The sequence below is a fragment of the Triturus cristatus genome, chromosome 7 (assembly GCF_964204655.1).
Source record: "Triturus cristatus chromosome 7, aTriCri1.1, whole genome shotgun sequence".
Taxonomy (NCBI): Eukaryota; Metazoa; Chordata; class Amphibia; order Caudata; family Salamandridae; genus Triturus; species Triturus cristatus.
In genome coordinates, this window is record NC_140590.1 from 660,067,087 (window position 1) to 660,082,287 (window position 15,201).

General features: G+C 43.4%; 1 protein-coding gene across 1 annotated transcript in view; it reads right to left on the reverse strand.

The window, feature by feature from the left end:
• The window catches only part of LOC146810311 (cilia- and flagella-associated protein 337-like), a 1,036,625-nt gene that overhangs the window by 504,685 nt on the left and 516,739 nt on the right, over positions 1 to 15,201 (reverse strand). Inside the window, exon 6 of the mRNA XM_085614420.1 lies at positions 11,756 to 11,927. Within this exon, the coding sequence (XP_085470546.1) occupies positions 11,756 to 11,927 (172 nt within the window). The remainder of the gene's footprint in view (positions 1 to 11,755; positions 11,928 to 15,201) is intronic.

Sequence of the window (15,201 nt, forward strand, 5' to 3'; positions counted from 1 at the left end):
TATATATTGTTTAAAGACTTAAGGAAATATTAATGTATAGGGTATTAAAAAATGTGGATTATTATGTAATGTGTCCTGCCCTGTGGAACTCACATGGGGTGATAAAATCCTTAAATAAAAAAAAAAAAAAAAAAAAAAAAACACCGGTGTGCACATGGACGTACAATAGGCAGGTGAAGTGCTATGTAGATTAGACTCACTCGCTGCGATCATGCGGCATGAGACCTTCTATCAAGTTGCTACCCTAAATTAATTGAGGCGCTGAAATCTGTAAAGCAAGCGGCATGTATTTAAAATAAGGCTATGACTTGTGAATTCCACCCCATATCTAGGTTTGACCTGTGGAGTTAATTACTTTAAATTGAGCCGAAGGAGTTGAACCACATCCGTCGGTATCTCTCAAAGATGCCTCACCCGCTGGAAACATGCGGTGTGAGACCGTATGTCAAGACTGCACCCATGTGGTTAATCAGGCGCTGAGTTCTGAAAATAAAATGGCATGTGTTTAAAGTGGGCCGACACTAAAGCACTCCCCCCCTAAGAAAGTTTGGGTCTGGCCTCCGAGGTAGATTACCTTCAGTTGAGCAAGAAGTAGACGAACCGCATCTGTCGGTGTCTCTCACGTCAATGAGTCGTTACGCCCTCAGCCGCTTGCTATATAAAGTCAACGTGCACGTCGCCGTCAGGCGCATACCGTCCTGATCGGTAAAGGGAAGACAGACTAGGTGTGTACCAAGCTCCTCGGTACGGTAGGCACAGAAGAAAAGAAAAACAGACTCTAAGGTCGGACTCGAAAATTCACGGGGCATGAATAGTACTCAACCCCGGACATGTCAGTTGAATAGAAGTCCTGCCTGCAACCTCACTAATTCACAGTGGCATGAATAGTTAGAGCATGTCAGTGGAATAGAAATCATGCCTGTAACTTCAATAATACATTCTGACATCCCTCTTCTAGAGAGAGGTTCAGTGTGAGACCACCATTATGTCATCATCCTATCATGGTGAGACGGATTCACCAATGTATGTATGTGAGTTCTTATATAGCGCTCGACTTACCCTTGGGCATCTCGGCACTTGCATTGGGAACCCGTCCTGGCTTTTTCCCTGTGAGATAACCCGTACTGGGCATCCTCAAGGTGAAAGCCAGGCATCCCACCGCGGGGGGGGGGCCGTAGTGGAGATTAAGCAAGCTATTGCCCAGAGTTGCAGAGTGTGAACCCATGATTCGAGTAGGCACCGAAGTGAGAATTATCGAGTCCGTGGACTCTTGGGCTCAGACCCTGCCACGTCGGGAATTGAACCCTGGTCCCAGGACTGACCTCTGCTTCAGGGTATGCCTCCTCTAACCAGTGAGCCACACCACGATAATGTGGGTGAGGCTTTTTCATCCATATATTTGTCTTTCGCTTCCCACAGTACAGGCTCTCTTATTCCAGTGGAGATAAAGAGGAGATAAGCTGGCATTATTATTATTTATTTTTTGCATAACAACGACGACCGGCGCCTAATATACAGATAGCTGGGCCTGCCTCTTGGTCCTCCTAGACCTCTCTGCTGCCTTTGACACTGTCAACCACAGCATCCTCCTAAACACACTCTCCCAACTAGCAGGCATCAATGGGACAGTCCTTGAGTTGTTCTCCTTCTTTCTAAGCCAATGCTCGCAGCTAATCAAGCTCAACAACTCAACAACTCAACCTCAAAGACAACACCAGTCTCCCAAGGAATCCCTCACGGGTCAATCCTGCCTCCCACACTATTCAACCTCTATACAGAACACCTTGCAATGATCCTGAGGAAAGCTAGAATAAAATACCATCTATAACCGCATGACACCCAATTCTACATGAAAATGTTGTCAGTCAAAGACATCCAGCCCCTAAATGACTCCTCGCAGTTCAAGCCTGGTTGACCAGCAACCACCTCAAACTCAACCCCCAGCAAAACCGAACTCCTTCTCATCCATCCCAAAGAAGAAGAATTTCAAGTAGAATGCTGGCTCAACAACCTCACAGCTTTAAACTGCAAACTGTCCATTGCTCAACTCTGTTAAGTCCCTGGGGATTACACTCTACTCCCACCTGTTACGGGTGACCCAAAATCTTACCTAGCTCCATTGAAAGCCACTCTCCATGCTGTGGCTAGACTTGTGTTGGAGGAAGGGCTCTTTGATCACATCACTCCCACCCTCAAACAACTCAAGTGGCTACCAATCGAGGCAAGGGTCATACCAAAAACTGCATTGATAACCCACAAAGCGCTCTACTGTGAAAAGCCAATCTACCTCACAAATAAACTATTGAAAGCCGGCCAAAAGAGACCACTATGAAGCTCAAACAGACTACTCTTGGTCCCCCCAAAATTTAAGAGACAGAAATCGTGCTCCCCCTCCTTCTCTGGGAATGCGCCAAAATCTGGAACTCCATGTCAAGGGTTCCTGAAGGGAAAGCAGCTCTTCCCTCACTTCGAGAAGAAACTAAAGCTTCTCCTCCTCAACACATATCTAAACCCACCTTAAAGCTCCTGCCGAGCCTGCGGCTCCCTCCGCACTCCCGTGAGATAAATCTGTGCACCATTACCCAAGGCTAATCTGTGCCTCTATTTCCCCCCATCTACAAGAGGCCTTATCCCCAACTTCCTGATACCTACAATGCCTGTGTTTACTTCCGTTCAGCCTGTTTTGTTGTATTTGTTGATACTATGTGTTTTGCTGTTATTATTTTACTCCACTTGTAATTTTCTACAATTGCAGCTGTGCTCTGCAAAGTGATATGTATTGGGTATATCGTATCTAGCTCAAAAATGTATTAGCAATCTTCCCACAATGTCCTTGTACACCTCGTCACATAATGTCACCACATATCTATTTGTACCTCAAATGTATCTTACATATTTCAGCTTATGCAATTTCATACCATGTATACCTCATCCCTTTCTATCACTATGTATCTGCATTTACTCCAAGTGTATCACATGTATATACTACTAACTCTGTGAAGCGCTCTGATACCTTCGGATCAAGTTTGCGCTATATAAAATTCGATAAATAAAAATAAATAAGATAAAATTAGCTGGTGAGAGAGAATAGTAGTAGGTCTGTCTCCATTCTCACTACAAACATACATCAGTAGAAGCCATTGCCTGTGGGTACTTAGAGTTTGATGTGTTTTGGGAGAGCTTGGCCCAAAGGTCATACTTTGTGCTGATTGTACTCAGGACATTGCAACAGACAGTTCTTCGTAGACACTGCTGTCACGGATATTGGGCATGGAGCAAAACTACAGACCGTAGTATAACATAAAGTGTCATTGTAAAGAGCATGTTGGGGCATTATTGCACTGAAATGAAGATGATTCATATCCAACATAATGGTACTCATTTTATTGATCTTCAAAGGATGAAAGGCAGAGTGGACCCTCCAGTGTTTGAACCAATGACATATGGTCAAACACTGATACATGGAGTAGATGTATTAGTGCACTGAGCAACTAGACATAGCTTGTAGTCCCATACAGGTAATTTGGACAAAGGGCATGACTTAATGGTATGTAATTTGCCCAGTACAATTGGTTGCAGGCAATATGGGTATTGGGCATTGTTTAAGTATATCAGTACAAGAGCCAAGAATATCACTGAATTAATTAGTTAAATGAACCTTATATTGATTGATTGATTGATTGAAATAAGCTTTATTTCGATAAAAAGATATCTTAAAAAGCACATACAAATATAACATACAAAATAAGCACAAATCAGAAAAGTACAGTAGCATCCATAGATCCCAAGTTATACAGCAGAAGTTAAAAAAAATTTAAAAATACATATAAACACAATAAATAAGACAATTTAAAAATTTGAAACATGATGGAGTATATACATAAAGGGATCAGTCGTCCAGCTTAGCTAGAGTCTGTGAGGGCTTTAGTTCTCAACAGCCAGGACCACCTAAAGAATTTTGCCAGAACACAGGCATATAAGGGTCGAGCATCTGATTTAAGAATACGCAAAGCTGTGCGGTGGTCACGTGTTCCCAAAGTTTTACATAACGGAGTGAGCCAATAGGATCTTGGGTTTCTGTATTTCGGGCATGCAAATAAAACATGCGCGATCGATTCAATCAAGGACTCACAGAAAGGGCAGTATGGAGATGTCTGAGAAGGGGGTTTCCATCGCGCAGTCAACTCACGGACCGGAAGAGTACCAATCCTAAACTTAATATAGAGGGATCGGTCATACGGCTTTTGTATTACATCAAAGTAGGGTTCATAACACACTACATCTTTGAACGTGAGGAATTCAGTAATTCTACTGCCACCAGAAGGATTAGAGTCTCTTTTTGCAAACACCCATCTCCAATAAAGCTTCTTGAGTTCGGCTTTTGGGGGGGAAATTTTCTTGTCCCATGCTTCTTTAAGGCCAAGATCCATAAGTAAAGTCTTGACTTCTTTCAACCATTTAATTTTATGCCAAGAAGGGATAGATAAAATATCAGATAGACCCTCTGCGTATTTGGGTAACTCAGGGGTCCGCCAAATCCGGGCCCATAGGAGTAAGGGGCGTAATTTAGCCAAGTCTTTGATTGAGTGGCACCCTAAGTCCATTAATAACGGAACCAAGGGTGTGCTCTGTGGGAGTGCCAGTAATTCTTTAAAGAAGCTGGATTCGGACTTGCCAAGCTCGTCTATATTAGTTACGCCCCATAGTTCAGCACCGTAAAGTGCCGAACTCACAGCTTTTGCTTTATATATATCCAAAGCAGGAACTATAGGCCGGGATGTGGAAGATCGGTGCTCCCTGAGGAGGGCACCGGTGACCCTCTTGTGGAATATTAGCATTTTTTGAAGATGGGATGACCAGGACATCGTATCCGAAATACGTATACCCAAGTAGTCAAATTCTTTCACCCGCTCAAGGGGGACAGAGTTCAGGACTGGTGGCCGCCCTAACTTCCTCGGTGGGTTAAGAATCAAGTACTTGGTTTTAGAGGTATTTATAATGAGGCCTCTAGCACTGCAGAAAGCCTGAAAGCTGTCAAGCAGGATTTGTAAACCCTTTGGCGATTTAGATATCAGGAGAGTATCGTCCGCGAACAGGAGAGTTGGAATACGATCGCCCGCCAGGGATGGGGCGTCAGCTGGAACTTTTTTCAGATGCTCCACCACACCATTCACATATAATGAGAATAGTGTAGGGGCAAGGACGCATCCCTGGCGGACGCCCCTGTTCACTGGGATTCTCTCAGTTTTCTGGCCCTGGGGCCCCCAGCTCACTTGGGCATAGTTTCCCCCATGTAATTTCTTAAGTAAAGCCAACAGATAGGAAGGAATATTCATGTTGGCCAACACTCGCCACAAGGTGTTGCGGGGGACAAGGTCAGAAGCTGTTTTCAGGTCGATGAAGGCAAGATAGAGACTGCCCTTTCCAAGGAGTACGACCTTCCAATAGAGAAGAAACAGCCTAAAAGCCTGCTCTATAGTGCCTGTTCCGACCCTGAAGCCTGCTTGGTAGTCAGAAATAATATTGTTCTCATTGGCCCAGGATAGAATCCTCTCCAGGATCACTTTTCCGATCACCTTCTGGGATGAATCAATAAGACTGATCGGGCGATAATTCGCCGGATCGTCCCTAGCTCCCTTTTTAAATATGGGAACAACCTCCGCCCCCTTCCAAGACTCGGGAACCGAGGCACCATTATCGATGGCATTGATTAAGATAGAGAGAAGCCTCCCCCACCCGAATGGTTCAAGTTTTAATACATCTCCAGGAATGCCGTCTGGGCCAGCAGCTTTCGAGGGGACAATAGACTTGATAGCGAGGACTACTTCCCTTTCGGTAAATGGTGTGTGATTTGGAACTATTGCAAGAAGGGGGGCATTGTCAATAGAGGATATCCCCAACTCTTCCGGTTGGAAGGAGTAAAGTTTGGAAAAGTGTTCGGACCATGCCGTGGCCGTGATGTTACATGTTAGAAGTATGTGGGTTGGCCTGGTTTTATTTCTGATTATTTCCCAAAAGGAACCAGAATCCCGCTTGTAAGAAGCCTCTCTAAGTGCCTGCCAATACTGCTCTTCCCAGAGTTTTTTGGCATTTAAGATGGTAGCCTTATAGACCTTCCTGGCCAGCTGAATCTCGGGTATAGCCCTCATTTTTATGGCTGCAACTAGAGCAGATTTTTTCTTCCTACACGTTGATGAGTACCACCCATCGGGGGGAATACGTTTGGACCTACCACGGGGTGGGCCGCCCTTGCCCTCTATACGAAATAGATTGCCCAGCTTGCTTATAGTATCTTGGAAAATCAAGGGGGCTTTATCTAGGTTTGACACAAGGTCGCTTAATGGAACCAGGTCGGCTTGTACTTCCTTTAATATTGATCTAATTAAATTAATTTTTGCATCATCTAGGCTCACATTATGCCATTTGAGGCGTCTCTCGCAATTGGCAGGACGTACCTCGTGGGTTTGCATGGTGCTAAATGCTGAAAGAGCTGAAGGTCCATGTAAATCTTCCCACAATGGTTTTATGGTAAGGGATAACTGGTTGTGGTCGCTATCATGTGAAGGGAGTATTACCATATCTATCACGTATGCCCAGAGATTTAGATCAAGTAGTATATAGTCGATCCGAGAGGAATGGTTGGTCCTATTATAAGTGTGCATGCCTTGAAGGTCAGAAGATGTTCTACCATTAGTAGCCCTTAAACCAAACTCAAGTGACATGGTATTTAAGAAGATAGCTGTTTTCGTCCATCTCTTGATAGGAGTTAGGGATAGCAAAGGGATGCCTCTTTTGGAGTCATCCTCAAAAAGATCAGGGAGGTCCAGTGAAGCAAGGGGCTCATAGCAACAGTTGAAATCGCCTGCTATTAATGTATGTGGTATGTGGTGGCACTTGCGTAGTTCACTCTCCAGAAGTGGAAATACAGGAGATAGTGCGCCACCATTAAGGCCCCTGGCATAAACATTGAAGATCACAATAGACTTCCTTCCATTAGTACCCCCTAGAGTTAAATTTAGGATGTCAGGAGAGATAGTACAGGCTTGCCTTACAGAGCACCCCATGGAGATGTTAACCCAAATCAGGAGGCCTCCCGAAGGGCGACCTTTTCTTGTTGGCGGTGGAATGGCCGGTATAAAAAAGGTGGTAAAACCGACCATATGATGGGGCACTATACTCCATGTCTCCTGGAAGATGCAAATGGAGTATGATGTTATTAAGGAATTCCAATCAGGTAGATCAAGTTTGCTGGAGAGACCAGCTACATTCCAGCTAAGTACCTTTAGGGTAGATGCAGCGGGTGCTATGCTTTGCATTATAGCAGGACCAGGGGAATTAGAGGAAACCCGTAGGGAGTTATAAGGTAAGGGCGACAAGGGGTCAGCTATATTCAAACTAAGCACCTCTAGAGAGGAGGCCTCAGGTACTGTGACTTGCGTTGTAATAGGACCGGGGGAGTTGGTAAGGTCCCGTTGAGGTTTATGTAGTAAGGACGGCAATGGGCAGTTGCCAGCCTGATGAGTAGGGGAAAGCTGTAGGTTACACCGCTGGATATTTAGGTGAAAATCCTTGGTTAGGGTGGTAGACATGGTTACTTCTTTACTTTTCTGTGCTTCTGGAAAAGGATAAAATCTGTCCCCTGGAGAGAAAGATTCATGTCAATAGGAAGCAAAGCGCCCATAAGGGGCACAATACCTATTTTGAACAAAAGGGAGGTGGACATTTCCACGAGGAACCCGATTATCCAAAAAGTGTTCCGCCTGGGGCAGGTGAAAAGAGGGGAAATGTGGATAATATGGGTACACAGAATCAGAATAAAAGTAACTTAAATCTAGGCATTCTATCCCGTTGGTGTTAGGGCCTGGATGTCCTTTATTGCAGATTGCCTTAGTCACATAAGGGTCCCTAAAATTTACAACAATACAGTCACCAGGCGTTTGCTTTGGTCTAGTCCCCACCCAAGCAACCCTCCTGACACGAAGAACATGGCCATCCAGATGCCTAGGGAGTGGCCTATTGTTATTCAGCCAGTGTGTCGTCTTGTTTTTAAGCTCAGAAAAGGATTCTGACTTGCCTGCCTTGAGGTGTGGGACACCTATTAAGACAACAACAAAAGGCTGACATTCAGGTGGAAGATTAATGTGGGGTAATCTGTCCACAGGGTCGCTAGCAGCACTAGTTAGGGAATCTTGGGCTGGGCCTATATCCAGTGTTCTAGAGGGGTTCTGCGCGGATTTTGCTGCGCAAGCTGGTGCTTCAAGAGTTATAGAACTGGCATTATTAGAAGGTACTGGTTTCCTCCCTTTAGATGAGATACCTAGTTGCGGTGTGGGTGACGGGGACTTGGTGCCTGAAAGAAAGGTACCTTTATTTGCCTCTGGGCGTAGGGCCACATTAGTGTGCAATGAGCCATTTTTGGGAGCGGGATCGACATGGCTAGTATGCTGGGGGTTGGTAGTTGCACAATTTTCTTGGGCCATTTTTGAGTGTAACTTAATTAAAGATTTAAGAGAGAAAAAATTATCAAGAGAAGACTGCTCGAACTTCTCAAGCCTCTCTGACAATGTTCTCACTTTTTCCATCAGAGGTAGTAAAAGGGAATTGATAAGTGACTTAAGCTGATCAATGAATAAATGTTGGGAGTCTAGGGCCTCTGGTAGATCAGAGGGCAAGGAGCGCTGCTCAACAGTGTTAGCAGAAACTAAATTAGGGGTCTGGGCAGGAGATGATCCTGGCTTCTGACGTGAAAATTGGGAAGAAACTCTACAGCCAGCTCTCTTTCCCAAAGTATTACGTAATTTCCCTTTGCATTTCTGGGGAACTTTTGGTTGGTCCTCTGATATTCCACTGCCCACCCTTTTGCTTTTATTTGAAGTAACCTTATATACAAATGCACTGAAATGTACTCGCCATTCAACCATAACACATCCAAGTGCACTACAAAATGATGTAATCCACGAAGCTATCAGTAATGTAATCATTTTTATTGTGAAATTTTCAACATCATTTACCATGATGCTGGTCAGCAAAAAAGCCGTACTGCATTGTAATCATTCCCAGTCGCTGTTGAATAGATATTTGTTGTTAATTTGAATATAGTTTTTATTTTCTTTTATATTATAATACATCCTCATCTCTTTCCCTGTCAGCATCATCTTTTTACTCTTGCTTCCATGCACTTCCTTGCTTCCCCATTCTATTCACCACCCCAAACACAAAGCACCCACTCATCTATAAGCACTACATTTACTTTAACTTTTAGCCTGTCAACATTTTGACAGCTCCTTCACACACTGCTGCATATGATAAAGTGTTTTTATTAATTAAAAAATATGTTTATTTACATGATTTTTAGTTAGCACAACCAGTCCGCAAATTTAATTTATTAGGACTTTTCCTGTTGCATTGACATCAGTTTTAAAGTTGCTGAAGAAACTGTGGCTTTTAAAATTGCATGCACAATTTTCCTATGTGCATGTCTCTCTTTTGTGTTTTTCCTGTAAATAAAATAGATGAAATGCGAATTATTTCATGGTGTTGTTTAATGTTTTATTATACTGAGTAAAATGTATCTATCTACGTGCCAGAGGAAGCCACGTTGAGATGTTTTCATATATTGCAATATTAAAGGCCTGCTGCTGTTAAGTCACAACTGCATTATCATTAATTTTGAAAAACTCTTATTCTTTGGTTTGCTTCAATAGTGCAATGTAATTTCCCTTGTTTGTATGATAAAGAGTGTTCACTAATTATTAATGATGTAGGTGTTTACCAGAACATCTTATTTTATGTAGCACAATTTCTACAATATTGATTAGTTTATGTCCTGTATCTATGTCTATACCGAGCTATGATACCACATTAAACCATGTTGAAAGCATGTTTTTTCTCTTCTCTTCAACTATAAATGTGTCACTTCTGGGATGTGTGCCAGACTTTTCAGAGACTTTCTCAAGATTTTTTGTTCGTTTGATTTACGCTTAGAGACGTTTCCTTGCTTGCATATAGAGCAGTCACCATTTCGGACTGTAATCCGACTTCACAGCTAGACTTCTCCTTGCTCTAGATCTGACTGGACTCCATGTTAAACTGTCACATATTATTTTTCTCCTCCCACGGAGGCAGAGTACTTGTTGGTCCTCTTGTTGATTACTCTTCCTTTACTTACGAACAAAGTAGATGTATGCTAGTTCATTGCTGAACTATATTTGGTTCTGGCTTATTCACTTATGTTGTGGCCGCTCGCAATTGGCTTAGTTTTTATGCATTATTGTTGATAATTTGAATCCGGCTGACTACCTACTTTTTGTCATTTTAAATTAAAAATTCTTACATTTTCAATAGAACTTTATGACTTTGAATTGAATCCTGCAAAGTTTTCCTTTTCATTTAGGATTCACATGGTCCGATGCTGTGTTTTGGCCCTTTAAATGTATTAGTGCAAAGCACTTTCACATACTGTTACAATTGATACACCTGACCATTGCTCTGTGCAATCTGCAGAGAGGCCAAGGATTGGGTGAGCATGTATTCTGACCCCCTTTATGACCCACTAAAAGGAACAGTGAGAACCCTGCATTGTGTTCGGCCTGAACTCCTTAATCGTGTCCCATACACAATAACTACCATAATGTACATAGGGGCCTATTATTCAAACGACGTACTATTCATGAGTAATATGTTGCATGAAAAAACTACAGAAACACCCCATCAAGGAAAAAGCAATAACTCTTAACAAATGAAAGAGTAGTAAAACGTGAAACATAAACATCACTCTTCCCTGACTGAGATGAAGGTATCTATTTTCGCTGGCTGCAGCTGACACCAGTGGCGGGGCACAAAGGGGCCAGGACACTTTCAGACTGAGCACCACCGCCCCCAGTAACCCTCTCCCCCTTAGCCTTGCCACTTGAGATAATAAAAAAAATGAGCATTTGTAAAACAGTTATGGTGTCCCCAATATATCTGGTTTTTGTCTTCATTTAAAATGTATTCCATTCGAATTTTATTAAAAGAAATGTATTGCTTTGAGTATTTCTACATCTACAGTCCACAAAGAATGTATACAGTCCACAAAGAATGTATATACCTCTTGAATACGCCATACAAACACCCTAATTAATGAACAAAATAAAACGATTCTCTGTGAAACACCCTGTTTGCTTTCTGATATTGCATTACATAGTTCCACTTTCAGGTTGGGATGGCTTCAATAAGTCTGGCTTTCTCTACAGTGAGTTTAAATTACTATACATCGATTTCTAAACATGCCTCCTAACTGAGTGCTAAACCCATCATTGTCTACCAGGGAGGTTAGCTACTTAGTGCCACGAGCATCCCCCGAACCCCACAATCCCAAGCAAATACAAGGGTTGCTCCTCTTGGCTTCAGCTGTGGGCATTCTCTCCTTTTACTATGGAGAATAAACCTATTCTGCTGAAGAAGGAATCCCTTCTATTTACCACTTTTAGTATTGGCCAGTCCCTTCTCCTCTAATTCAATGAGGGAAGCCCAGGCTTCTTCTTTCTTTAGAAGATACTTGTCTTACTGGGAAGTGGTAGCATCCCCTGTTGAAGCCATGAATTACCTAGTTTCTTCTTTCCTGGTAAATATTGTCTTTACAGTCAAACAATTATAAGATCAAAACTGAATGTTCCTTCTGGACACCATCATAATGATTCTTAAACAAGGTGTTTATCAGCCTTAGGGTTCTGAGTAAATCTGTCATATGGATGGAGTGTCTTGGCTATCTTACCAAAAAGATGGAACTCTTCAAAAATGTTCATTGTAGAGACGTCAAAAAAGTGGATGTCCCGACTGGTAGTGGCAACCGCTATTTTGTGCACATTTGGCATGTACACTGCATCAGTCGTCCAAGACTTGAACCTCCTTTTCCCGACTTGCGTATTGCTGGCATCATCTGCGATCTGCAACAATAGTGCTGCATTAAAAGTAGAGCATGTGCAATGTATGAGACAAAACAAAATGTTGGTTAGGTTAATTGATGCCAGTCTGTATCACACATGCCAGAGGTGAGACTTTTCGACCTGTCATACTCACTTGGCCTGCCTATTTTTCGGTATTTGTGATTTGTGGTGCTGGAAGTATAAGTTTTCTATGTCAATGTGAGCTCCGCACCCTCTTTGTCAGTGTGCATTGCATCAATTCAGGTACCTCAAAGAGCCGAAAATAGGTATTGTGGCAACCGTAGAGTATTTTGTGACCCTTCCCTCCCTTCTGAGTGAAGGACAAGTGACCATCTAGAGGCAACCTGCTACTGTCATCGATGGAGCTCGGTACTAATCACTGTAGTCCAGTAACCATTCAGTTCTGCATTGTTTGTTAAAATGCGTCCACATGTCTGGACAGGTCAATGGCAGGTGTTTGGCTTCCAACCACCAGGTCTGACAAGTATATCTTTGTAAAAAACACCATGGCAGACGTTCCTGGAAAGATAAGTATATTGTTCTCAACAAGCAGGGAATACATTGAAAAGTAGTTTAGGAAGACCAGTTATTTATGTTCATGTCAAAGTGTAAGACACTATTAAGAATAATATATTAGGTCACAAAATTAAAACAAATATATTTACATGATGCTGGTAAAGCAATTTTGGGTCTCTTTGTGATGGAAAAGATAACATGGAGTATTTAAAAGATGTTTAACCAGCTGACAGTGTAATCATTGGTGTACATATTGTAACAATAAAGTATGTAGGATAATCATATCAACATACAGTACTTACATATTGAGGTATGTAATACACAGTAGGAAATGTGCTCACAAGATGACATTTACAGCTTAACATCTCATCAGCTTCTAACAAAGGGGCAACTAGAACTTCTTATATCACTAACCAGCATTGAGTGAGAAATAAACCATCACCTGTCAAAATGCCTTGGTCGCTGGCTATCAGAAGGTACTGAAGTGTAGGCTTGCATGATCTAACCATGACTGAACAAGCATGGGGATTATGAAATGCCTACATAGGTTTAAATGCCAGTGAAAGAGATCCTCAGTATTACCACATGGAAAAATAGACTTCAGAGAAGTATTACACACCCACTCATAAACCCATAAAGCCACTCACACACCCACTCACATACCATCACAATTTCTCATGCAACCCACTCACACATCCACAAAACCACTCACACACCCAGTGACAGAACCCATACAGTCACTCACACACCCACTCACACTCCCACATAACCATTCACCGATCCATATAGCTACTCACACACTCACTCACAGACCCATATAGACACTCACACACCCTTTAAACCACTCACGTACCCACTCACATACTCACAAACTCTCTCACACACCCATAAGACTACTCATATACCCACTGATAGACCCATACAGCCACTCACACACCCACTCACTGCATACAGCTACTCCCATACCCATTCACCAATGCATACAGCCACTGACTGACCAACACAGCCACTCGCCTACCCACTGATGTATACAGCCAATCAGACACCCACTCACCAATGCATACAGACATTCTCACAGACCCATTCAGCCACACTCACACCCACATCTCTCACACACCCTCTCAGACACCCACATAACCATTTATGCACCAATTCACAGACCCATACAGCCACTCACATACCCTCTCACTGACCCATACAGCTGCTCACCCACAAAACCACTCACACACATACTCACTGGCCCATACAGCCACTCACATACCTGCTCACAGGCGCATACAGCCACTCACACACCCTCTCACAGACCCATATAGCCACTCTCACACCCATACAGCTACTCTCACACTTATACACACCCACACATTCTCTCACACACACTCACAGAAACCCACAAAACCACTCATACACTCAATCATAGACCCATACAGCCACCCACACATCTACTCACACATCTCACAGAAACCCACAGAACCACTCATACACTCATTCATAGACCCGTACAGCCACCCACACATCTACTCACACACCCACAAAACCACTCATACACCTACTTGGACCCATGTGACCACTCACACACACACACACACACCGACAGACCCATACAGCCACTCCCACTCCCACTCCCACAAAACCACTCATATACCTACTCAAAGACCCAAACAGCCACTAACATACCCACTCTTGATCCATACAGCCACTCACACACCTACTCACACAACCAGATAATCACTCACACACTCACTCAAAGACCCACACAGCCACTCTCACACCCACTCTGAGACCACAAAAGCACTCACACACCAACTCACAGACCCATACAGCCACTCACACACCCACTCACATACCATCACAATTTCCCATGCAACCCACTTCACACATACACAAAACCACTCACACACCCAGTGACAGACCCATACAGTCACTCACACACTCACTCACACCCCCACATAACCAGTCACAGATCCATAAAGCTACTCACACACTCACTCACAGACCCATATAGACACTCACACACCCAGTTACACACCCTTTAAACCACTAATATACCCACTCACATACTCACAAAATCTCTCACACACCCACAAGACTACTCACATACCCACTGATAGACCCATATAGTCACTCACACACCCACTCACCAATGCATACAGACATTCTCACACCCACTCACAGACCCATTCAGCCACACTCACACCCCCACATCTCTCACACACCCTCTCAGACACCCACAGAACCATTTATGCACCAATCACAGACCCATACAGCCACTCACATACCCACTCACTGACCCATACAGCTGCTCACCCACAAAACCACTCATACACACACTCACAGACCCATACAGCCACTCACACACCTGCTCACAGACCCGTACATCCACTCACACACCCTCTCACAGACCCATATAGCCACTCACACACCCATACAGCCACTCTCACACTTATACACACCCACAAATTCTCTCACACACACTCTCAGAAACCCACAGAACCACTCATACACTCATTAACAGACCCATACAGCCACCCACACATCTACTCACACACCCACAAAACCACTCACACACCTACTCGGACTCATGTGACCACTCACACACACACACACACCAACAGACCCATACAGCCACACCCACTCCCACAAAACCACTCATATACCTACTCACAGACCCAAACAGCCACTAACATACCCACTCATGATCTATACAGCCACTCACACACCTACTCACACAACCATATAATCACTCACACACTCACTCAAA